At 44.3% G+C, this 26,802-nt stretch overlaps 1 protein-coding gene and 1 long non-coding RNA gene across 6 annotated transcripts in view; one reads left to right on the top strand and one right to left on the bottom strand.

The window, feature by feature from the left end:
• Nucleotides 1–11,934: 11,934 nt before the first annotated feature.
• LOC142052759 (uncharacterized) lies at nt 11,935–24,468 on the bottom strand. Of its 5 annotated transcripts, XR_012658975.1 has the most exons (6): nt 24,269–24,468; nt 22,214–22,325; nt 21,335–21,432; nt 20,772–21,137; nt 20,495–20,564; nt 11,935–13,133 (listed from the first exon to the last, which is right to left on the bottom strand). It is a non-coding gene; the product is annotated as an uncharacterized LOC142052759 (long non-coding RNA). The 5 variants fall into 5 exon arrangements; XR_012658973.1 differs by having other exon boundaries at nt 20,772–21,432; XR_012658977.1 differs by lacking the exon at nt 20,772–21,137.
• The window catches only part of XPO4 (exportin 4), an 83,784-nt gene continuing 80,760 nt past the window's right edge, over nt 23,779–26,802 (top strand). The window contains exon 1 of the mRNA XM_075083316.1: nt 23,779–23,908. Coding sequence (XP_074939417.1) covers nt 23,831–23,908 — 78 coding nt within the window. The 5' untranslated portion in view covers nt 23,779–23,830. The remainder of the gene's footprint in view (nt 23,909–26,802) is intronic.

Genomic DNA, 26,802 nt, shown 5'->3' with positions numbered 1-26,802 from the left:
CAGGGATCGGGTGGAGACAGGCCATTTCCCTCAGGGAATTCTGTGTTGCTGAAGACCAAGTCACTGGGCAGAAAGAGGCAAATTCAAATCCATAGTGGTTGTTTTTTTTTTTTCCCAAAGAAAATGCTTCTCATAGGAAAATATTGGTTTGACAAAATGAAATATTTTGGAGAAACTTACTAGTGCATTTACAATCATAATTGCAAAAAATGATAAAAACATTTTGTTTCCCAAATAATCAACGCAAAAAATGTAATAAAGGGCTTGTATTGTATAGAACACATTATATTCAAAATTACGACAATAAAAATAAACTGCTGTGACTAGGTCATTTTGATGTTTCCAGAACAGATTTTGGAAATATCATTTCTTGGTAATTTCCAACTGCGTGTTCCAATTTAGGCCTAAAGGATTTTTTTTTTTAACATTCAATTTCCCATACAACAGGACCTGCCAATTTAAACTAGCTCTAAAAATAACAAAAGAGGCCAAACAAATCCAAGTAATAATCTGGAAATAAAATGAACTTAATTGGCAACCTCATCTCGTATGTAACTGATGTCATCAGTCTTCTTGCCCTCTTTTAAAATTTAATCCACATCCCAACCAGGGCTAGGAATGGGGTCACGGCAGAAGCGGTACAGAGGTTGTGATGCGCTGGGCCGGTGTCCGCACCATCTTTCAGTGGAGGGTGTCCCATGCTGGGGGGGACAGTCCACGCGCACGCACAGCGGCGCAGTCACGGCACCCTGCCTGACGGCGGGGTTAAGCCAAGCTGCTGGACTCACACCACAGCAGCCAATACCTGTGGCCGCCTATCGCGGTGAAGCATGGCTTTGTGACGTGCCAACAGGAGACACGCACGAGCTTATTTACGCAGCTTCGTAGCTGAGGGACTGACACTGCTGCGCACACAGTTTGCTTTAGTTTTTTGAAATGCTGTGGTTTGCTGATTTGTAAGTGGTTTTTTTTTTCTATTATGTGTCAGCTCAGGGTAATGGTGGTCACTGGGATCAGTGTCCCAAGAGGCTGTGTGTTTGCAGCAACGTTTTGTTATTGTTTTCAGAATGAACCGTAGCCCAGATCTGCTTTGCAGCTTTCCCAATGGGAAGTAAAAAGTAATACAGACAGCAGAACATAGTGATGTGAAAGCATTTCAGGGTTGGCAAGTCAAAGGCCACACTGACCTAAGGCCATGAGCAGACTGGAAGGAGTGAGTGTGTTGCAAGCGCATGACTTATGTGTGGGCTATACCTGTTGTGACAGAAGTGGACCAGGGACCCATCACCACTCCTGAAGCCAAGTGGTAGCAATGGGCTTGTGTCCACACCGACTGGGACTAGTGTCCCATCCCCCAGGGATGTTCTTCTGTCCCCACTAGCTGGGACAGCCTAACACAGGGCCAGTGAAAGCTCAGCAGTGCGGATGGTCGCAGCCCAGGAGATCTGTCACCTCACTGTTGCAGGACACAGTACAGGGGACACGCAGCCATCCATGGGTGACAGCCAAGCCTCAATCTCCGCTGTCACAGATGAGAATGGCACATGAACTGCCTGGCAGATGTCAGGCTAAGCGCGGCACATGATGCCCACAGGAGCAGCATTCAGGGGCACCTCCACCTTTTCTATCCCCACAGACTTGCTGTTTGACAAAGGGGCCGCCTGGTGTTCCTTGACTGGAAACAAAGCCCACATAGTCATGGCAATGAAAAGCAATCCCTGCCATATGTAGCTTTCAAGCCAAAGTCAATTCCATGTTCCTAACAGTCTTGCACTTGGCACTGGTAATTAATACAGTCACAACCTTGAAGCCAAATTACTCAAAGTCACAGTAAAATGAAGAACCTCAAGCAGGTTGGAGGCGACATACTAGAGGCAGTCTGCCGAGCGACTGTGATTGCCCTGCCTCTGTGCCTACAGTGCTTTACTCTTGTGTTTGGTCTCTATTAAATTGAGTCTGCTTCAAAATCTCCTATGCAGGCTGAGAAACCTGGTGGCAAGCTGCAAAATTATAATTGCTCAGTGTGGAGATTGCTTGGAGGGATTTTTAACAGCTGGTTCGGGTATCAGCTGATTTAATAAGTGGTTTTGCCAAAGCAGTGTAACTTGCTTCCAGCACATTCCTGCTTTGGTTCCTGCTCCACCTCAGCTGTAAGACACCTTGAGGTGACCTTACGCTGCCCTAAGCAGCCTGGTCTCAATTCAGCCTGGGAGGTTGGACTAGAGACCTGCAGGGCCCCTTCCAACCCGGAGAAGCCTGTGGATCTGGGCCAAGGATGGCCACAACCTGCTGAAGGCGCCCCCAGCCAGAGGGTGGAAGTCTCAGCACACAAAAAAGGACCAATAAATAAGATGGAAAACAGTTTACCTGGAAGGAAAAATCCTCTTTTCTAGCAGCTGAGAACCAGCAGGGAAAATGAAGCACAGCTGTACCCAGCGAGAAGAAGAGAACAGTGATGATTAGTGAGCCTTGGAGTAACTTTGTGGTTCCTTGCTAAGGAAGCATCACGGTGCAGTACAGACAGGCCAATCCCAGCGACAGCAGCTGGAGTTCAAGGGACAGGGAGGAAACTTCCCAAAACAGACTGCAGATCTCTGTTTTTTTCTCCCTCTTTTCTAATACATTTAAATTCACTTTGCAGCCAAATGACTGACTTAAATTAAATTATTAACATCCTCACTCTTGCATAAAGCTTCTTCATTCCCTTATTATGAGTCTAAATGTTACTTTGCATTTTCTGAGTGTCAACATACATAATAAGGCTTGACTTCCTTTTGAGAAATATCAATAAAATAACAGCTTCTACTGTCAAGCTCTGGCATGGTTCCCAGTTATTGAGCTACTTGAAACAACATTTGTCATTGCTAAAACCTGTTTTTTAATATAACATGAAATAGGCCATAGAAGTTTAACTGCTGCCCTCTTTTGGGTAAGATAATTACTGCTCATCTCTGTTGAGATATCCTACCACCAACAGATACTGAATGATCTCAGCATTGGGAGCACAGTGATGGAATGATTTTGTACACAGCATAATATCCTTTAATACCCCCAATTCCATATGCTGTTTATACCTTCCTTTACAATTAACAGGGGTTTGCAGTCATTGATGGTTTCTGTGACTCCCTGTTCTTCCTCTACAGTTCCCGTGGGCACCGAACAGTTCTGTGCTGCAGGCCACTGCAGATCACAAACTCATATTGTCTGCATGAGGTTTAATTGCTTACAGAATACCAGGGAGAATAACATAGGTTTATCCAGTCTCTGAAGCCTGATTTTCAGATGGCTTTTTCTTGCACTGGGAAGCCCAGAGTTAATATGTACTTATATTAACACAAACATATTGTGCTTCTATTAAGACTCTTTCCCCTAGTGTCTGTATTTATTTTTAAAGCGAATAACAGCAGTTAAGTGTCACAAGGGGAACACCAGAATCTGTCAAAGCAGATACTGGTAAATGCCCCAAGCCAATAGCAGTAGAAATGTGGAGGAAGAGAAGGATGTTTAAAGCCCAGTGAAAAGACATTGAAGAACACCTGTGCCCTTGCAAATCAGCTTCTAGTTTATATTTAAATCCTGGGATATGAGTCAAAGGTGAAACATTTCCCTTTGAGTCCCTGCACAGGGCAGCTATAGCTGATCAGCCCCCATGAGGAGAAGCAAGAGGTGGCCAGTATAGAATGTCAGCCAGAAAAGGAATGTCAGAGAAATTGTACTCCCCCGATGAGCAAGACCAGCAAACTGGTAACAACAAAAGAAGAATGGAGAAGGCTGAGGTATTCAACAACTTTTTTGCCTCAGTCTTCACTGGCAACCACTCTTCCCACACCTCTCAAGTGGATGGACCGCAAGATGGGGACTGGGGGAGCAAAGTGTCTCCCACTGTAAGAGATGGGGTTCATGACCACCTGAGGAACCTGAACATATATAAGCCTATGGGACCTGACGAGATGCATCCCAGAGTCCTGACGGAATTGGCTGATGTAGTTGCCAAGACATTTTCTATGGTATTTGAAAAGCTATGGCAGTCAGGTGAAGTGCCTGGGGACTGGAAACAGGGAAACATTGCACCCATTTTTAAAAAGGATAGAAAGGAGGACCCTGGGGACTGGGCGTCAGCCTCACCTCTGTGCCTGGGAAGATCATGGCACAGATCCTCCTAGAAGCTATGCTAAGGCACATGGAGGACAGGGAGGTGATTCGAGACAGCCAGCATGGCTTCACCAAGGGTAAGTCCTGCCTGACCAACCTAGTGGTTTTCTATGATGGAGTGACTGCATCAGTGGACAAGGGAAGAGCTACGGATGTCATCTATCTGGACTTCTGTAAGGCCTTTGACATGGTCCCCACAGCATCCTTTTCTCTAAATTGGAGAGATAGGGATTTGATGGGTGGACTGTTTGGTGGATGAAGAGTTGGTTAGATGGTCACATCCAGGGGGTAGTGGTCAACGGCTCAATGTCCAGATGGAGATTGGTGACAAGTGGTTAATATCTTCATCAATGAGATAGACAGCAGGATCACATGCACCCTCAGCAAGTTTGCGGATGACACCAAGCTGAGTGGTGCAGTTGATATGCCTGAGTGACAGGATGCCATCCAGAGGGACCTGGGCAAGCTCAGGAAGTGTGTCTGTGTGAATCTCATGAGGTTCAACAAGGCCAAGTTCAAGGTCCTGCACCGGGGTTGGGCAACCCCCAATATCAGTACAGGTTTGGAGGATGAAGGGATTGAGAGCAGCCCTATGGAGAAGGACTTGGGGGTACTATTTGTGGATGAAAAGCTGGACACGAGCTGGCAATGTGCGCTTGCAGCCCAGAAAGCCAACCATATCCTGGGCTGCGTCAAAAGAAGCATGGCCAGCAGGTCAAGGAAGGTGATTCTGCCCCTCTGCTCTGCTCTGGTGAGACCCCACCTGGAGTGCTGTGTCCAGTTCTGGAGCCCTCAGCACAGGAAAAACATGGACCTGTTGGAGTGGGTCCAAAGGAGGGCCACAAAAATGAGCAGAGGGATGGAACACCTCTGCTACGAAAACAGACTGAAAGAGTTGGGGTTGTTCAGCCTGGAGAAGAGAAGGCTGTATTGCAGCCTTACAGTCTTCAAAGGGGGCTTATAAGAAAGATGGGGACAGACTTTTTAGCAGAGCCTCTTGCGATAGGAAAAGGTGTAATGGTTTTAAAGTAAAAGAGGGTAGATATAGACTAGATAATAAGGAAGACATTTTTCACGATGAGGGTGGTGAAGCACTGCAACAGTTTGCCCAGCGAGGTGGTAGATGCCCCGTGCCTGGAAACATTCAAGGTCAGGTCGGATGGGTCTCTGAGCAGCCTGATCTAGTTGAAGATGTACCTGCTCATTGCGGGGGTGGGGGGGTTTGCACTATATGTCCTTTAAAGGTCCCTTCCATCCCAAACCATTCTATGATTCTATCATCCTATGAATCAGAGGAGATTTTCTGGGAAAACACCTGTCCCTGGGTGGCATGCTTTCCTTCCTCTTTCACGCTTGCTGTCAATGGACAAAAAGTGAAATGATGTTCAGAAAATGTGTTGTTGTGTGATCCTTCCAGTCCACCTTTGCCTTTGGCTTTACTTTTATTACTGAGGTTAAGCAGAAGAGATGCAAAGGCTTGTCACTAGGATTATCTTCCCTTTCCCATCACGGCTCTCCCAGACTCTTGAGCACTGGGTTGGAAGATGGATGTCTCATGTCATATCTTTGAAAGATGCTGAAACACCATTCCTAAAAGGTGCTTATGTGCATCTGATTTCTTAGTTGCCTCTTGTCTCATTTAGACAGCTCTGGCAACTCTCGGGTTGCTGCACAGCTGCCACAAAAGCCCCCCCTAAGTCCAAATCCCACAGGGTCCCTGAATTAATGGAACAAAGACGCTCAAACACCAAACCTTGCCCCACTCCTTACAAGCTGCTGAAGGTCCTTCTTCAAGTTGATACCAGGTTGGCACAAAATAAGATTCTCAACCTACACAAGGGAGTGCTTACTTGACTGTCAGAGCCCATTTTGTTAGACATGTTCTGGGTATCTGTAAGACAAAGGGTGGCTAATTGTGTCTTGTTCATTAGGGTACTGGGGTGTGGTATAGGATGAAGTTCCTGCTTCAGAGCAAGATTTTTCTGTTCCTTTTTTTCATAGCTGAAAGCATGCTACTGTGTAACCTGTACAAATTTATATGGGTTTTTTGCAAGAGATTTTTTTGGTAAGTGCATGTATTCATCTTTTACAGGAGTGTCCTATTAACAGGAAATAGAGTTGGTTTCTATTGGTTTCTAGCTTAATATTTCTATTTATACAAACTAAAACATCTTTAATGTGAAATCAAGAGAGCTTCCATGATATGACAACCAGTGGTCTGATGAGATGGGCTGTCACAAGAGGGGTAAGAAAGACTTCTGCCTCCAGGAGAGGCAGAGGTCCAACGTGAGCCCTTCTCCCACCTCCAGCCATGAGGCCACTGACTACACTCAAGCAAAAGCGCTTTCTGTTTGTTCACAGGTGAGAAAGCTGGGCTTTGGGTATCTACTGCCCATGAACAGATGCAGATCTCTGGCCAGAGGTACCGAACAGGTGATATGAGTGTTGGGTTTTTTCTCTACATCAGTCTTGGCTGTCTCAGGTGGCTCCCTCAACAAAGGACTGTATTTATCACAAGCTTCTAATAATATACTCAGCTTATCCAATAATTATTTATGGGACCTGGCTATGTAATTTACGGCTATAGAAAATAAGTGACACCACAAGTTCAGGCACTGATGTCCCTTTTGTTGATCTACTCTTGGCTGAGGTCTGGATGTCCTCAGCAACCGCTGATGCTCCTAATGGCAAGAGCACCCCATGATCTCACTAGACTAAGCGCTAACCTTAATAACTGCTGATCTAAATGTTCCCACTCCAGCAGCCAAGGAGAGGAAAAATGTTCCGGAAATTTAATTTAATCTCCCAGGACAAGCATCCTGTGTGGGCCTTGTCCCTGCTGCTGTACTGTCTCCTCACAGAACACCTCATCTCATCCTAAATCTGATCACTTGAGACACTGTCCGGTCTTCACATGACTACAACCAAGTTAACTGTGTAAAGAATTCATGTTCGTGCTGTTTATCACCTCATGAACTGGGCAGAGAGGACACGGCCTTTAGTCACTGTAAAGCCCAAGGGTAATCACGTCCCACAGGGTTGATACGTTGGAAATGCATTTTGTAGAGTAAAACGTAACGATAATAATTCCTGGACCCTGTAGGAAACAGAAGTCAGCTCTTCCACATGCAGCCGTGCAGTGGTCAGAAGTGCGTGAGCTGCGGTTGGTAGGGGCCATCTTGTGGTGAGACACTCATACAGTAATTTTAAAACGGTCCATAAGGAGATGCCATTAGGCTAAAAAGAACAATGTGAGCTTCCCCTAAGCTTTTCATATTATTGATAGTATTTTAGTAACCTGAAAATGAAGATGACTCTGTGATAACCATTTGCATTAAATGCAGACTGGGCAAGGGCCTGCAACTGGTCAGGCCCCAGCAACAGGTCAAGCTGGACTGCAAAGAAAAATGGATTTTATCTTTTTCAGGTAGATTTTAGAAACTTCTCAGGTTTTAACCTTAATTGCCCAGAAGTTTAAAAAATGGTGTCCAGGAATACTATTTAAAATGAATACCATAGTTATGACAACTCCACAGAAATGCTAAAAGAAAGCTGTAACAAATTTGTAAAACACAGGCTACCACAGTTGGGGTCATAATTTTCACACTGGAGCAGAGTATTGCAGGCTGTCGTACGGCCAGTTGAGGAAGTGAAAATAGGGGTAGTCAGCCCTTAATAACTTTTGAAACTGTGATTGAGATGCTCTGCTGCTGCGTATTTTGGCCAAAGCATGAGGACATGTGCAGCTTGGCTTCCTTTGAAGCAGAACCAAGACAACTTCCACCTCAATAGGTGCTTAAAACAAAGTTACACCATTTTGTAAATAGCAGTAAACTGGTTGTCTCCTGGAATTTTCCAAATATTAAAAAATAGTAAACAAAAAAGGGTTTTCTGCTTTAATTTCTTGAGTTTTGCTAATAAATCTTTGAAATTGAATGACATGATGTCATACTATATTGTTATCACCATTGCCTAGGCTGGATCATTACTTACAGCTTAATTGATATTGATATCCAGTAAGTGGCACATATCTGGTTTTTAATACTTGGTTTTCAGAAAAGCATCCATTCATAGAGGTGACTATAAGGTAATCCTCTGCTTCAAATGGATGGTGACAGCAAAATATTTGAAGAATAGTTCCAGTACAAAAAAAAAGAAGGAAAGGTACACCTGGAAAGGGCTCTTACCTTCATGCCAGAGAAACTGTATCAATCACTGCATTACTCTGGGAACTACTATTGCTTGATGAGTCAGCCCTACCCTGATCTTTGCCATTTTGGACCCCAGTTTAGGGGTGATGTTTGTCAGCCAACTCCCCTTCCATCTGTGGTCATGTAACAGTTAGAACAGACTGATGTTGGGGAGCAGCTCATCTGCATCAGGTGAGGAGTGTGCAGAGGAGCATTGCTCTATTGCAAAAATTGCACTATTGAAAATACAGCTCCCCTGGAGAAAGTACAACAATGTCTTCCACAGAAAGACAACATGAGGAAAGGAAGGATGGGATTCAAATATAGGCAGCTGTCATTCTCTTAGGCAGCTTCAGGTAGTCCACGGACAAGTTTACCCGCAGTGTCTGGATACAGTCCTGAGTTAAACAGGTCATGGAGGCTGAACCATCCTGTGGTTTCTAGAAGAGATTCCTCCAGTAGAGGATTCCACTGATCAGTTGGGAAGCTTGCATGGCTGCTGCCAGCACAGGAGGGAGCTGTTTTTGCCAAAACAGCTTCATGAATAGAGAGAAGGTGGAACCCAGGGTGGGATCCCATCCTGCCCCTGGAATCCCACCTCTCTCACAACAGTGTCATAGTGTTTCAGGAGAAGCTGCCTACAGCAATGACAGCTGTTGATGGACAGGATCCCTCTGGTGCTGCTCATGCTCCATCCTGCCTCTCCCTGCTCGTTCTTGCCATTCGCCCCAGTGCAGCTGCCATCTCTCTGAACACCCTGTGTGACAGCAGCGGCCAGTTCCATTTCATGAGCACTATCTTCAGCAAAATATTTGGAGTAGAGAAACTAGATGCACTCCCTCTAAATAAAGCTGGATGTATTTGCAGGATTGGCTGAAAAACTGAAATTGCCTTTTCTCAAACAAAAGTCAATGCAGTTGCCATTGTTAATCCAAGATTTCAACAACACTCAAAAAAGATGACTGGTATGCATAGCGATGTTGGAGTTGGTACACTGGCCTCCAGTGCATTTCCTGCCCATTTGGTAATAAACACTTCCTGGCTAATAAACACAGTCCCAGAGTTTATTTGCCTTGATCACCTTGCCCTTCCGATTCAGAGTTCATCCAGCCCAAAACAATGCAATGCGATTGCTTTTCTTTTTTTTTTTAGACACATCCTGATGCCAAAACTACAGCTACCAAAGGAACGGAACAGAGGACATTGCACTGCTGGCTGCCAGAAAAGGGAGCTACTGTCAGTGTCGTTGCCTGAATTGTTTAAATGTTCCTGTGTTGGATCCTACAGACCTGCTATTGCCTGTTGTGATGTGTTTCTTCCCATTTTTCAGCATATCAGCACTGATACATGTTTTATTTAGATTACTCTAGACAGGATATTCCTAAATGCGGCTGCTGACAGTAAGTTATACCTACAGTAGCAAATAAAACAGGTTCTCTACTAACAGCTTTGGAGAATGGAGGGAGTCAAAACAGCAGCAATAGAACAAAACAAACATGGTCATAACTTGACTCCGGTCACACTTACTGCCCCAACATCCCCACACAAAACCTCCAGCAGCATTTTGTTCAGTGTGTAAGTCCTCTGAATGGTAAATAGAAACAAACCAAATCTAACCTGGCACAATACGTTCTTGTTACCCATGTGGCATTTCTCCCCCTTTTATCCACACCAAAAGTCACATTTGGATGACACCATTTTCTCTCTGTAAGACAAGTTTTAGTCAGTATTTCTGCACAGAAAATGGCACTTCCAAGCCTTAGAAATGACAGACTCCACTGCATTTTACTGTGCCACCCTGAAAACTTGACCTCTCTGGGCTCTTGAGCAACTGGAATCTGAGGGAAACCATCCTCTGAGTAAATCTTCAATAATACTGTCTTTGAGGCTAACGAAACTGTTTATCTCAGCTCTTCTAGTCATTTAGGCAGACTGTTTACCCTGATGCTCACTTTCAAATGACACATTATGGAGCATTACTGAAAAATGTGCTGGCAGATGCTACAGCTAAGAATAACACGAAGCAGTCAGGTGATTTGCACAGGGAAAAATTCTGCTTATGAAGATGAGTAATCCAACAAATAATCTTGTTTTCTTGAGTCCTAATTGCGAATATTTTTCCTGATGGCAAATTATCAATAAATTATCAATTTGCTTTTAAAATTAAAAGTTATAAAATAAACTGTCAGAGCATTTATAAATTATGTGTAGAGACTGTTTATAAATTAGGATTGTTGCATTCATTTCTCCAAAGCAGGACCCTTACCTACTATTTTCAATTGCAGAAGACAATTACTCTCAATATTTAAGTTTACCATTGGTTGGTTGCTCACCAAGTTTTTTTTCTTAAGGGTTAAGCTGGCTTTAAACTAGTAAATTTTTCATATATTAAATTCATATAGTAAATTCGTAATCAAGCATGCCTCTAGGGGTAATGCTTCCCAAATCCCCAAACCAAATCCAATCCATCCCCTAAGGAGTAAGAGTGATTCTGTCAATCCTGGGGTATTTGGAAAGCAAATTTTCAAAATATGTAACATACAAAAAATACCTCTGTTATAAGATTGTTGTTGTTCTTTCCTCAATGTGTAGCATTTTGTTGGGGCAGACTAGGCTACTAATTAGGCTGCTGGGCTACCCAAGCTGTGATTTGACATTCAGCAACTGTACTATCTGAATAGATGCTAGGTGCTCGCTCTCCTTCCTCACTGCATCGACTTTTCAGCCCCATGTGACCCTCTTCCCAGGACAGGTGTTTGTGTGACCATGGGACTTTCTGGACTGGGGAATTATCTTGCTGAAAAATAAACCAGGAGAAATGCCAGGTGATTTTTTCCTGTTAGGAGAGCATGGGTCACTGCATAGCCTCACAAATGCTTGTGCCAGAACAGTGCAGGAGGCAGCGGAGAGGAAGCAATGACAGGATCAAAATGTTGCTTGTTGGATTGTCTAGATGAGGATTACATAGCTAATGGCAAGCTCACTGATGCTGAGCTTGATGGTGCTGCTGCTCCCTGCCACCCTTGCGATGTCCCCTCGACTGTGCTGGTGTAATTGTGCAACTAAGCAGCAACCAGAGCAGAGACTTTGGCCAAAAAATAACCCAATGAAACAGCGGCTGCTAATTTTAGTTGGATTGATTTTTCTGAACCGCTTCAGTGCATGGTGACATGGACAGTCATGCTGGCATGGTGCAGGAGCACAGGGAACTGGGGGGGGGGTGCTGGAAGGCAGGGGTAAGATGAGCAGGGTGGGGGCTGCCTGAAATATCCCTCTTGCTGAAAAACGTTAGTGTAACCGTAATGAGACTAGCTCTGTCACTACAGGGAAATTCATGAGTACAGTCTGGCCTGTCATGAGTCATCATTCTCCATGTTACTGTTTTGCTTTTGGAACAGATCACACATTGATTTCAGGTCATCAGCTTTCACCCCTGATCCTACCCTGTGCACAGGCTTCCGTGGGAATAGGTCCTGAGGTTTCATGCATATGAGACCAGCAGCTCACCAAGAAAAAAGATTGTTTCACAGATTAAATATTATGGTTTTCTTTATTCACAAAATGTTTGCAAGCAAACCACAATTTTACCAGACCTAATTTGGGAAGCTGTGTTTGCACCAAATTTCAGCTGTTTACTCTAAGTATTCTTTGAAAAGTTAATTCTCAAGGCCGCTTATCAAAGAGATAGGATGCCTTATATCATAGCATAATATTTCAATTTCTGACTTGCTAACCAAATTATTACGTATTTGCTTTTGTGGTCAGCACAAATGTAATCACAAAATAAATTTTCCTTAACAACGTGATGGAAAAGAGGTAGCTTATATTTATTTAGTCTTTCAGGAGACTGTTGAAGAAATTAAGTGGCCCTGAAATGAGAATTCAAGCAATATAATAAAAAGGAACTGGTTAAAAATAAAAAAAAACTTAGAAGAGATTTATGCTGTAACTGATAAAAATTAAGAACATGTGCTTCAAGGTTGTGTATTAATTCCACTATTGTTTAAGATATTACCATCTGGAAGGGGAAATATTAGATAAAAAATCTGCAGATTGTACAAGTAAATTATTTTTTAAAAAACAGTAACAGGCCATCGTACTTAAGAGAGATTTAATATGAATATATTCACGGATAACGTGATATCAAATGAAAATTCAATAATGACAATACAATATAATAAACACTGGAGACAAAAATGTAAACTATGCATACAGCTTCAAAGAGTCTAAATTCATTTGATCAGCTCAAGAGAAGCACCTGTGCATGAATATAGGCAGCTTATTGAATACCTCTGGTAAGCATGCCGCATAGCCATGACAGCATGGTCAGGGAATATATAATAATATTAAACAAACCTGTGGAATGTCTCCACATGGCACCTTTCATCCAGTTCCATATCCTTTCTCAAATTTTTCATTTTTGATGGAGGTGAAAAGAGCATGAGAAGGGACACTTTTGAGGGAGTCTACATGCTGCACTAATAACAAGAAACATATTTGCACACAGAGTATGATGCAGCACAACTCTAAGCAAGTCGCTGAGGATAAAAATTTAAGAAACACAAAATGATTAACTATTCACAAGGTTAGTAGAAGCTCACAAGTGCAGTTGTATATTTCTATACCCAGAAGTTAACACTAAAATGTCTTGTCTTCAGAAAGGATAGCTTATTCCAGGTCTATCTTCAACCATTAAACATGTGGAAGGCACACACTGAGGACATACAATCCATATCTGCCAGCTGTTCATTTGCTTCCATCTTCCTCTTTAGCATGTCATTCTCATCACCTCTAGATATAAGGTATAGTATTAGTTCTATATAAGGTCTAATCCAGAACGGGAATGCTTATGTACCTACGCATTTATTCTGAAGAACCAGAGTCAAGCCATTATTTTATTCCAGATGAAATTTTCTGGAGTTCAAAAAAAATTGTTCCATTGTCCCACAGAAAATTTTTAGTTAAACTAGAGATGCTTAAGATTGTTAGAATGAAAACTAGAATGGATAGTATTGGAAAGAAGATGGGAGGAGAGGATCTTGACTGAAAGCTTCTAGAGCCATAAAAAGCAATCCATTAATAACCTTCCTCCCATTTTCTTGTCAGTGGCAGTTTATGGTAGCCATGAAGTAGGTCTAGAGTCTCAGCAGTGGAGTAAGTGCACCCTAGCAGGACTGATCAAAAAGGTGGACAGCGCCTGAAATGCATAAATGGCAAGCAAGCAGTAGCAGTCACCCAGGATTGTTTGGCAACTTCCAGGGGAAAATAAGACTGAAGTAAGGTGAGATACCTATGGGAAGAACTGTGATCTTGCAATACTCCCCTGGAAATGCAGAGAGAAGCTGAGAGACACGTCCATCGACCTCCCAGAACTAGAACGCCAAGTCTGGGGGAACCAAAGAAAAATCTAACTTAGGAAAAACAGTTTGAAAGATCTATCCCCTAGTTCTCCCATGCTGACATACCAGAGGTAGGGTGGCAGTAAAAGGATTTGCCGACCAGTTCTTCAGTTGGCCACCAAGGTACCCTCTTGCTATCCTGCCAGACCTCAGACCAGAGAAAGCAAAGCATCCCAACTGCTGATGGAGGGGCCATCTGGGGGGGTCTCAGAGAGCTCCCACTAGGAAGGGCTGGGTAAATAAATGGGAGTTTGGGTACATAAATGGGATGGGGGTATAACTTTGGAAAGACTAGTTAATATGAAATTTTGTATACAGCTGCTTGAGACTTCCAAGGCCCTCCTGCAAGATGGAGAAAAATGGATTTCCTCTTCTGAATGTATTAGAAAGATTAGGAACTTCTCTATAGTTGTTTATATGAATTGCCATATGCAGGGCTGATTCTAGCAGTAAGACAATCTGCAGTGAAGTCCCTGAGGGGCTGATGATGAAAAGTAGAGATGGTATTTCTGCCACATAGACCGCATTAAAAAGGGGCATGTCAAGGGGTGGAAAGCCTATAAATAGACACAATTTTAATACTTTTACAAATGGCTTGAGAACAAAAAGTAGAGCACGTTAATGAAATCTGCAAATAGTATTCAGGCACATTCTGTAAAAGATTATTAAAGTACTGTAAAAGGAAAAACTAAATTACTTTGATGCATGGAATAATAGAAATGGCACAAAGTCTTTTACTGTAAGTCTTCTGGGACTAACACCCTAAAATTCCTGCTGTAACGTATGTATGTGTATCAGGTGATTTTGGGATGACTAAGTCACTAAAATGATGCACATGTGAAACTAATGGAGGCAATTTTACAACCTTGGTCTATGCATTTCCAACACAGCTACAGAAAAAGCAACGCCCTTGTAAAACATAGTGTGGAGTATCACCATTCTAGTGGTAATTTTTTGAGATAGATCAACTTGTGTTAGAACAGGAGAAGCACTATTTATGGGAAGGAACTTATTTATGGGAAGAAAACTCTTCTAATTCTATATTAACTTACAAAATGAAGAATAAGGGCAACATAACTTTCTAAATATACCTAGAATAAACATGAGGAAGGAAGAAAATCTAACTGGAATAGAGAACAACATCTATTCCTGTGCCAGCAAGCTAGCAGCAAATAGAGTGAAAGTAAATAAGCTGGAATTCAGAAGGATTTGCAACTCTGAAAAGTCAAACTCTGGAACAGCTGTTCAGTAAGAGATGTAAGGACAAGAAACTCACCTGAGACACTATTAGCTTATGCATGGCTGCATATGACTCTGCAGTGTGAGGGGCTTAAACTTAGAACTATAAGGCACTTCAGATTTATTATGTTCCTTTCATAGCTGATATACAACTTTTTTTTCCTTGTTGACTTCATTAGGCTGTCATAGATCTGGTCATACCAACTATCCAGATGGACAATACTAATCTCTGATAAGGCTAGCAAATATTTGGACTATTTGGTATAACTGGAGCTGCTAAAGGATCTTTCTAAAGCCTCAACACACCAGCAAAATTAGTACTATTTTTTTTTTTTAAATAAAGCAGTCAAATCCACCTCAGGTGAACATAAGAGTTCATTTGTAACAGCGCAATGTTGCAGAGTGTTGCAGGAGACAGTAGTGAGGTACAAAACAGAGGCAAGACTTTCACTGCTTCAAAAGCAGGGTGACAGTGGTTATCCACCCAGGAAACAAGGCAGCTAAGAATGATGCCCACAGTTCATACCAACTCATCACTCAGGAATCTCCTAAGGCACACTGTTATATTCCGTCCATGCAACTCAAGGAACGGGGGATAGAAATCCATTGAAAATCCTAGTTTATTCCAGAACTGCCAAAGCTGAGAAATCTCCTAATCCTTAGGATAAGCTTGGGTAAGCACTGTACTCTGTCATTTGGTTTTCAGGGACCTTGTGCAAGCCATAGACCCAAGCTGAAGCAGCAGATTGGTTCTATGTAATGACCATTCTGTCTGTGTAACCCCAGCTAATAGCAAACCTGTAACTGGCAGGGCAGTTGCTTTCTACTACTTTCCTCTTCTGTATATGGAACAGAAATGTAGAGAAAGAAAATTATGAGTCCTGGTGCATATTTCTGCTGTGATGCCAGAAGTTAACCACCTTTAGATAGCCTATGTCCAACAAACTACTACTGGACCTTTCTTTCTCTATTGCAATTTATTTCTTTACATGGCACACACCTATGGCAATTCTACAGAGGACAGGTCAGCTGAGTTATTAGCTTGCTTTCCCCTGACTGCCTTCAGACTAGGAAATGGATAGATAATGAACCAACTTGCGAATACTCCATGGTATTTCTCCAGCCAGGAGGAAAACTTTTGGACAAAAGTTCTCAGCTTGTGTCAGAGCTGCTAAAGGGAAAACCTCCAAAGTAGTATAGCAGCGTTCCCAAATACTATAAGTAAAACAAGTGTATGCATGCAGGTGTTTTAAGCTGCAAGGGCTTCCTTGGCACCTTCTTTGGTGAGATAGCACAGATGTTTCACCTGTCAGCTTCTCCAAACCCCACTTTTTTGTGCCTATATAACATACATGGAGAGTCAGACATCCAGATTAGTCTCATGAATTCCCCTAGCACTAAGACAGTAACTCTTACCTAAGGGTCTTGCTGAGGACTTCCACTTAGGTCCTTGCTTTTTATGCAGGATCAGTGAAAACTTGGCTGTGACTTTTAAGTTACTGAGAAGAAGGAAAAGCCACCTCCTAAGCATATGGCCTTGGGACAAACTATTAGGAGTAAGAAGCCCTTTGCTGGCATCTTTAGAGCATGCTCAGAACAGAACAATTTCAGAGGAGAGACTAAAGCATCAGTACTGTAGCCTAGGCTAATCAAAAGAAAGACTTCATCTTAAGTGAATGACACTTATATGAAACAACTAAGTGTCTAGAGACAGTAGCCTAAAATACACTGGTGCTGCACTGATCCCTTTTGGGTTGGCAAGTTTGCCTTCACAACAGCCTTGAGATGAAAGAGGCAGTAAGCTGGCAATTGGGGCTGACATTTTGTGTGCTTAAGCATAGATATCTGCTGCATGAAGATTTGTAAGTGTTGGTTACAGACACGATGAAACAGGCTAGCTTAAGCTATCATCCTACCATTTAGTGTACTGGTAAAATGTTCCCAAATACCCCAGAAGACGTGGTAGAGTCTGTGTGAAGTAAAGCATATATGGTTTTTTTTCAAATACTTAGTGTAAGTTACGGCTGATAAACTTCCAAGTGTGACTCATAAGCAACAAGTTCTAGTCAACCAATCATAAATCTTAAAGATAACTCTGAAGATCAAAATAGCTAAACTTAGTGACTGTTATGTTCAGCTCCCCTTTTCTCGGTACACTGAAGTGCTAACTGGCATGGTGGTTGCTAGACAAGCAGAGCCAGGAAGAAACAGAACATAAGCAGATACAAAAGCAAATACAGCAGGTTTCCTGTAATACAATTAATTCACTCACTTATTTTAAACACTGTGTAAGCTCTTACTATTACAGCTTCAAATACAGGAAAAAGTGTCACAAGATGCCAAAAGTTGAGATCTAGTAATGCTGTCCACCTAGCCTACGTTTTTTTCTTCAACTGACATTTTGCCTCCTGGTGTCAATCATATCTACCCCAATGTAATGCCTTGCTTGTGAAAAGCCAGGTTATGTGAGAGGTGTGTGCCTCGATTCTTGGGTGGAATATTAGTTTAATAAATACTGAGTGTGACTCAGTCATCTGCGTATCTGACATCCTCCTGAATTCCCCTTCTGCAAGCTGCTGTTGTGGCAACTCAACCGCTGCTCTGGGTGTGCCGTGGCTGCTCCCAGTCACTGTCACTGTTCACTGCTCTGACAGCGTCACAGGTACTGCATACACACAACCACACAACATACCAATTCTCTATAACCTCATTCTTATCCCCTGTATCTCTGTTTACCACTGGTTAATATGATTTGTACCTTCCTTCCAGTAAGACCCAGTCTTACAATGTGGAGGTTGTTCACTTAAATACCTAATATTTTACCTTCTCCCAGTTAACCCCACTTACGACACATTCCATTCCTAGTCAAACTCCATTCTCAACAAAACTGAGAACTTGAAATGCATTACTTGAATGACTAATCTAGTTTTGCAGCATTGCTTACTGTTGCCTTGTAAGAAAGAAACTGAAGAGCCAATGTCTACTTCAGAGTGTGAAAAACCTGAAGGAACTCTTCTTCAGATACCAAATAAGTTTATTTTTAATTACTCCAATGAAGCTCTCGTTGTATTTACTTGCAGTTGTAGACCTTCAGTGCTGCTATAAATAGATCCCAGAAATAAGTCAAAACCCATAAAATAAGACACACAGCAAAAATATGAAGCCTGGTTTGAGGTCCTCACCAGAGCAACGCAAGAACAGGCAGGCAAAGACAAATACTCTTCCCAGAATCCCTAGAATCTACTTTATCATTTTCATTCATCCTGCACTTCCTCAACAAGAAAGGTAAGGTTCCTACCACAGACAAGCTGCTTTTCTCACAGACCTCTGATTTAGAGTTGGATCTTAATTTATTCACAGAAAAAAACTTTGGGGAATAACAGGAAGAGTACCATTCTCTGCATCCTGAAGGAAAGTAGAAGTAAGAGAGAAATGGATGGTGATTGCAGAGACTTCAGCCAGAAGCAAAAGCTGTGAGGGGCCGGGGCATGCTCAGGAGGATGAGACATGTGCGGTCCAGTTATGAGTGATTGCTGTGAGGGAAACGATTGTTCTGAGAACATTAAGATGAATTGCCATTGACAAGGGAAATCTGCAGGCTATCTGCTAGGCCTGACTGGCTCTGTCAAATTAAGTACGTATAAGCCTTCTCAGTTTATTAGTTCAAATGTGGCCAGACACAAACTGATTATCAGGTATGGCAAGAGACACTTTCCAATTGAAATTTTGCTCTTTCTCAAACTTTAAACCCATTTTCAAAAAAAAAGTGGCTTTCTGCAAAAGCCCCAATTCAATCTTTCAACTTTAGTTTTCCCTAGTTTTGCCCTCAGAAGCAACTATCATTTTAGCCCAAGTGTACATATCCTCTCAGCTTTTAACAGATACCTTGCACAAAAACCTATATTATCAAAATTTTGAACTTTGCTCAACTTCAAAGGCAATGGAGAACTGGGTTCATAATAGGAAGTACTGACCAACAGCACTGGGCGGTGCTACCAGACTTGCTTACAATAATTTTGGCAGAAGCTTTTCCTCAAGAGGGGAACAGTGATTTATGTGCCTATGTAACTTGACTGAGGCCATTTGTATAGAAATCTGTCTGAAGGAATTAAGCAGAATTGTCTGAAGTGACCCTGTCAAGTAGCTCATGCAGGGATGAATGTCACAGACTCCTGACAGATGTTCTGCAGAAGATCTTTATTATCAGCTTTTCACTGCTTATATATCTTTTCGACACATTCCTCATGCGATCACGTGCACAAACAATTTCTGTTATTTGTCAGCTAGCTCCAAGCACGCGCCTTATGCTACATTCTAATAGGCTGTTCTATTTGTGCTACCTCATTTGTTTTTGCTTACTTAAATACTTCTTGGTATTCCCACGCTCCTGTCTCTGTTTTTTACTGCCGTGTTGCCTCAGTTCAAGGACGTGTCAAACAGTACTAAGTTACTTGCAAATTCATCCCCCACATGCTCACACTGGTGGGAGATCTCCTGTGTCACTGGGGATGAGCATCACAGACTACCGCAACTGGAACAGCTAGTACTGGAGCCACGACTCTGAAGAGACTTCTGCTAGGTGCTGGTGAAAACCCAGCAACAAATCAGAAAGTATTGCAGGAATTTATTTGAAATTTATTTGCAGAATTTGTTACAGGATTTGTTGCAGAAATCCAGTCAGCAAAGGTAGATGTTAGGAAAAAGGTGCCTGGGGGAGGAAGCAAACTGGATGTCCTGGCCATAGTGCAGGCTATGTGGGAAGAGATCTCCTGAACACATTTGGGAAACAGGAGGGAAACAGTCTTAAGAACACTAGGAAATAAATCAAGACACACATCCTGATAGGAGAGGATGGTTTTGAAAGATTCTACCTAACCAATGATGAAAGATTAACTCCTCCCAAGCTTGCCAGTTGCAAGCTTGCAATTGTCATTGCACCTTCATACTAGTGATCCACTTTCCTTCTGACTTGGATTTCCTTATCTCATCTAACTTAGTGCTCAGTCACTTCTATTTCCTTACCTTAGACTTTGTCAGATGCTCCTGACTATGACAGATCTTCCCTAGTGTTATTCTGTGCGTGCATAGGACTGTCTGATTAACTCATATTTAAAACAAAACAAAAAACCTAACTCATGACTGTTTTACTAGCAACTGTTGGCTCATTTTCCTTAATGTTTTTAATGTTTTAATGTTTGGCCAACGCCTGCACTAGTTGGATCTTTTCAGCTGTGGAAGAAAGCAAGCTAGAGAAGGACTGCTAGAGCAGGAAGCACAGGCTCCACTACCCACAACACTCTTTCTGGCAGCAGAGTCTAAAAGCTTTGAACTATTTTAAGAGTATTAACACCACAAAAGACGGAAGCGTTAAGGAAGAATGTGATGCATCTTTTTTAGCTTCAGCAGAAATAGCTTCAGCATTCACTCTGGCAAGATAAATGAACAATCAGCTTTTCTAAGACTAGCCAAGAGAACATTAAGATTGTAATATAGCTGAGAGAAAATGTGACGTACTTGAACATGTTCATTTTTACTGCAGATTACTCCACTCAGTCCTTCCACCGGAAATGAGGGCAAGCCACACCTGATGATGATATGGTAAAATGCAGGATTTTGTCTGTATATATTGTACACATTTGTGAAAAAAGAGTGAATTTAATGAACATGCTACTTTTGTACTATGCTCAAATAAACAGACAACTTCAGGGGCAGAAGGGAAAGATACAGATTGATCCAACCACTCTGCCTATTCAGGGAAATGACAGATGGATCCTGAGGTGTCATACCTTACCTGAGACGCAATAACCACCACAGCAGTATAGACCAAGAACTGACTGAAAAAGGAATCTGGAGGCCCTGCTGGACCATGTCATGGACAAGAGCAGTGCCACTCCATGAAGGTGGACCACAGGACAGGTGGGGCAGTGTCTTCACTGACAAGGGTGCAGTTCCTTAGGATTTGGTCAGGGCTGGGTTGGTGACAGTTCTTCTTGAGAGTCCAAGACATGGCGAGATAGTCTTGCCTCGGTCCAGGTCCATGGTCCAGCCAGAATGTCCAGCCAGGAGCAGCAGAAGACAGAGCCAGAAACAAGGTCCATGCAGGAGAAAGGGTTGGAGACAAGGCTATATATTACATCAGTCCATCCAGGAAGGCCAACTGATAAGCCAAGACAACAGAAGACAGGACTTGGCACAGGTAAACCTACAGAACTGCACCTGCTAAAGTCCCAGGTGAGGGTGTCAGGGCAATTAAGGCCCAGTTGTGCGCTTTACTTGGCCCTGACAGATACCAAGCTAAATATAACCAAGCAGAATGCCACAGCAGTGAGCAAGGCTAGCTTTAGAAAGACATACCTTGTCATTTTTACAGGCATGAGGCCAGTAGATCAAGAGGTCTTCTTTACTCAGCACTTGCTGGATCATGTCTGAAAACCACATCACTCTTTGGACCCCTAGTATGAGAAAGAAGTTGACAAATTCCATTGAGTGCAGCTGAGGGCAATCAAGATGGTGAGGGGGTGGGAGCACAGGCCTTGTGAGGAGAGGCTGAGGGAACTGCATTCTGTCAGAAGGCTTGAAGGTGAACCCAAGAGCTTCTCTCCGTTACCTGAGATTATCAAGAAAATGGAGCAAAACTCTCTACTGAGGTGCATGGCAGCACGATAAGAAGCAACAGTCACATGGGGAGGTTCTGATTTAAGGGGGAAATACTTCACTGTGACAACAATCAAGTATTGGCACAGGTTGCCCAGATAAGTTGTGTACTCTCTGTTCTTGGAGGTTTTCAAGACCCTGATGGACAAAGCCCTAAGCAACTCGGTCAGGAGGTTGAAGAAGCAGAAGGGTGGTCTAGAGACTTCTTGAGCCCCCAACCTGAACCACACTATTCTGTTTCTGTTGCTCCCATGGCTATTCAAGTGTGCTGCTGAACACACAAGTCCACAGGAGAATGAAGGATCTTTGAGTATGCTGAAGAAGTTGTTGAAGAATCTCATTTTGAATAGAAGCTACAAGTACAGAAATAGCCAACTGAAGTAGCCCTTTACTGAATACAGAATTCTTTAAAACAGTTTTCCTACTCTTCAGGTTTTTTTGACATTACCTCTTTGTACACAAACTTCTGTGTCTTTAGCTCTTGTTTTGCTGTTCTTTAGAGTAAGACCCATTGTACATTGCGCTGTTTGCCCAATAAACACAATTCATGACTTAAGTGTGTTGTCACACTTTCACTACCTTCAAACTCCTCCATCTGACTGTTGGTTCAATTTTCCTTATATTCATCTCTCCTTTCAGTGCAGGCCTGCCGATCTTCCCACATTCTTCCGTTGTTTAGTTGAATGTTATCCTGAAATACATGTAATGTTTTAGCATGAATTACATTACTTCCTAGGTAAACCACAAAATCAGTCTTTTGCATGGTTCTGTTGCTACTTCTAATCTTCTCTAGTAGTGAGCACTGCCACGCCCCCTTCAGCGTTGAAAGCTGTCACTTCTTGGGGGAAAAACACCTGCATTCTTCTTATGAACAGGAAAGTTGCATTTTTTGCTGTCACCCCATTTCCTTGATCCTTTCTTCTGTCTTTGGCTATTACATTGTATCACCTGCATGGAAACATCACACATTTACACTTGGTTTATGTGATCAGTCTGTGAGCATTGAAGACTCCTATCAGCCCGCTCAGTTAGCTGATATGTTCCAAACTTTGCATAAATTTAGCACTAGAGGTCAGCTAATGCCTTCTCAAGGTTGGGGGGGTGGGAGACACATAGTTGGAGACATCCGACCGCTGTCAAGAGTAGAGTGGTCTAGTGGGGTCTGGGGAATAAAACAGCTGATGCTGCTCAGCAGTCCGCACTGAGAGGGACTTACGCTGAAGGAGATCTAGCCTGGCCCTACACTTAACACTCCTTGGCAGTCGCTGATTTTCCAGTTTAGTTTCTTCTGAAGGTATCAAAGCTCCAAGTCTGCTCCAGCATGCAAACTGAAGTAGAAACCATCAGATTTATTTAAAAGCCAAAGTCCTAAACCAAAATGAACTCGAGCAAAGGCACAATCTGAGTCCACAGTCCTTTCACTCCTACAAGTGTATAACATTCTCTCCAGTGTATTTGTCAGGGGTGATGCTGCCTCAAAACTCACATCCAATAATGTAGAGTGAACTCCAGATGGAGTTAATGGGAAAAAAAAAATGCATTTTAGATCAGTTTTAAACCTTGGCTGTTTTTTTTTGTCTGACATAAAGCAGTTCCATTTGGAAAGGTGCTGGCCACCTTCTCCGCTCCCCACAGCTTTCTAAGCCGTGTTTTAAAAACGAGTCCTTCTTGCCCCACTCAAGATCCACAAGCACCACTCAGCACAAGGCACGGCAGGCAGCTAACGCCCACGTCAACTGGTGGGCACCAGGACACCGGGCAGCGCCCAGGCGAGGCTCACCCTGCCCTCCCGGTCCCGCCGCCTCAGCCACCTTCCCCCGGGAGGGAACTGGCCCGGGCGGCCTTGCGGCACTCCTCCGCCACACGCGGGCCCCGGCAGGTGCGCGGCGGCCTCGAACCGGTGGCGGGCGGGCGGGAAGCGGCGGCGGGCCCCGCCCTAGGGCTCCGAGTCCCGCCGCCTGCGCCGGGCCCGCCCCGGAGGCGGTCGGTCAGGAGGGGAGGAAGGTGCGGGCGCGGAGGGGTGGGGGCTGTCCCGGCAGCCCCCCTGGCTGGCGGCCGGCGGTCACGCTGCTGCTGCGGCGGCGGCGCCCTTTCGCCTCCGCGCCGGGGCCGGGCCGGGCCGCGCCGCGCCCGGGATTGGCTGCGGGGCCGCCTGGTCCCAGAATGCAGCGCATGGCGCGTCATTGAAGAGAGACCATGATGGCGGCGGCCGCGGCGGCGGGGGGAGCCCCCGAGGTGATCGCCCAGCTGGAGAATGCGGCCAAAGTGCTCATGGTGAGGCGGGTAGCGGCGCGGCACCGCGCACGGAGCGGACCCTCGCCGCTGGGGCGACCGCGCCGGGACCAACTGGGGCCAGCTCCCCCCCGCCCCCAACACCCCTCCCCTGTGAAGCCGCCCGCCGCCCTCGACTCTTAGGCGCGGGGCTCGGGGCGCGGCGCCTCCTCCCGCTGCCCCGCCGGCCTCCCCCTCGGCACCGGCTCCGCCCTGTCACCCCGCAGCCGGGCTCCCCCCGCCACGCGGGGCGCCCCCGTCCTCCATGTGCCGCCTGCTCCCCGCCGCCCCGCCCGGGCTGCCCGAGCCCCCCGTCCCGGCGGGGCGTCCCGTCCCGCGCCCCAGCCCCCGCACCGCCATTACCCGCCGCAGCATTGCCCCAGCTCTCCTTCCCGGCGGTGGGGGCCGGGGCCCCGGGGCGCCTTCCCGGGCGGCGGCGGGGCGGGAGGTCGTGGCCGGCGCCCGGCCCCGCGGGGGCAGCGGGGCCACCCTCGGCGGCGGGGAGGCGACCTCAGGGTGCCGCCAGCCGCGGGCCGAGCGCCGCGCGCCGCTCGCTTCCAGAGTTTTCCTTTCGGTGGAAGAGCCGGGAGCAGCTCCCGGTGCTGCTGTTGCCGCGTTGTAGCAGAGCGATTAGTGCTCCTTCGCGCCCTGGTCCCTTTATCAGCAATTAACTGTTCGTGCTGGCTGTGAATGTGCTGTGTGTTATTTTCCGTGACTGCATGCAAAGGAAAGTCCGCACGGCAAAGAGGAGAATTGCGATGGAGCTAAATGGCTGTGGCGACTGTTGGTGTTAAAACGTCCCAGTCCCGCATCCTGGTAAAAGTTTTTTTCTGTTACTTTGAATGCAAATCTGTACCGGCCTGCTTCGTTTGCAGGTCTTACTTGCAGATCTTCGAAAAATAGCTAGCTTAAAGCCTTCCCCACAAAGTTTATCTTACAAAAATGTGATTCCAACAGAAATAAAGTTTGCGGGTTGTTGGTATTAAAGGGATTTCAAAAGAACCAAGCAAACAGTAGGAAAGTTTGCCTGGTATTGATAACTGAGCAGTGACCAGAGCCTGAATCATTGCGAGTCTAATGTCTAGCTGAAGCGGCCTGACCGTAAAGCAACAGGCGATCAGATTCACTTGCAGGTGACCTCACCAAAATACTTGTATGTTACTTCTTGTGAAATCAAAGCCTGAAAAACGTTGACTATGTTTGTGAACGGGGAAGTAAAGGCGGATAGCTTAGCAACAAGCACTAATCCTTTTAGAAGAAAACTTCTCAAAGTATGCAAACGGTGATGCGTTTTAAGCTTTGAGTTGCTTTTGATTCATGCATGCCTTTGCAAAATGTAACTGCATAGTTTTTTGGATGTTCTCATAATGTCTGTGTATCTGTTTTAAAAATAACTCAGTTGCTGTAATTACTAGAAGTGTTTGACTGTGTAAGGGAAATATGTCGTAAGTATTATGAGACTGAACACGTGCATGGAAGGAAGCTGGCGGTTAGGTAGTTTTCAGTATCAAACTGATAGCACGTGGAGTGGCACGTCCAGAATTTTGATCTGTGCTAGAAAGCTTAATGTTACTTATATTGGCATAGTTTCCCTAGCCTAGCCCTGCTGCCGCAGAGAGGGAAATGCAACTTAATATGGAGTTTAAATAAAAATGTTAATATGGTGAAAGATGTAAGCCTTTTTTTGGTGTATTTTGTGCTTCTATTGAAGACTAGGTGCTAAACATGCTGGTAAAACTAAGTCTCAGGTCTTCTAAGCATATGGTCGTTTGGATCCTTGTTGAATTTCTAGCTTCCTGTATCCCTCCAGCCTCTGGCACTATGAAAGCTGACTTGTTGCGGTCATGAGCTTTTTCTTGTTCTTTTTTTCTCTTCCACAGCTGCTTATGGACGACTCACACACAACGCTGAACTGTAAAGAATTAGTTAAATGGCTGTTCCTGAGTAAGCCACATAAAACAGAGATATTGACTAAAGCTATCCATGAGGCTAAGGACCCAGAATCAGGCTGATTTGGCTCTAGAAGAGCTGTTAGAACTGCTGAGGGTTATTGCTCTGTGTTTCTTCTTCTCAGACATCATCAGGTCTTTGGAGTGATGGAGAGGAGGTGTGCAGCTCGCCATGTGTGTTGCGTTACAAAGGTGGATGTGAGACCCCAGACACTGAAAGGGTTATGTGCTCTGCTGCTTGTCTTCTGTTCTTTCTCACTAGCAACTGTGGAAAAACCAGGGGCTGAATCGTGTTTCAGGACTGCACCTGGACAGTGACGATCTTAATTTAATTTAGCCAGAAGACTATACTGTTTGGTAAAATCTGGTAATACGTCCACTAGGGGATGAGGGCAAGAAGTAACTGTGTGTGGCAGTTGGGAGGTGTGAACTGATTAAGCAAACTGGTGGGATCACTCAGAAAGGTATTTATGTAAAAATCTGAGGACTTGGGGGAGGGTGGTGAACTTGGTGCTAGTAATGGAGGTCATGATTAGAGACTGGCACCTTACTGTGGAGCCATACCTGAAGCGATGGGAAAGGGCAGAGCTGTGAATGGTCTGACAATAGATGGCAGCAAGTTTTAACTGGACGGGGAGTGGTGGACGGATTCAGCGAGGTTTTCTTGTGGCAGCTGAGACAGTAGCCATCTGTGTAAAATATACTTTGCTAGGGAGGCATCAAGGTGGTGCAACGGATCTGAGGATGGAGCAGGAAGGGGTGGTGGTTTATGTGATACTTTATTTCAAACTGAAATACTGAGCCTTGTGGAGAATAGTGGACTTAGAGGTAAAACCTGAATGTTTTTAATTGACTTTCATTGAGGGTAGGTATGGATTACTGTAAGCTCTCTCAATCTTTTTAAAGTATTTTCATAGTTTTGTTTTTTTTAATTGTTCTGGATTAGTT

Source organism: Phalacrocorax aristotelis, chromosome 1 (genome assembly GCF_949628215.1).
Source record: "Phalacrocorax aristotelis chromosome 1, bGulAri2.1, whole genome shotgun sequence".
NCBI lineage: Eukaryota > Metazoa > Chordata > Aves > Suliformes > Phalacrocoracidae > Phalacrocorax > Phalacrocorax aristotelis.
Note: the sequence above shows the minus strand (reverse complement) of the source record. Positions and strands in the feature narration are given on the sequence as shown.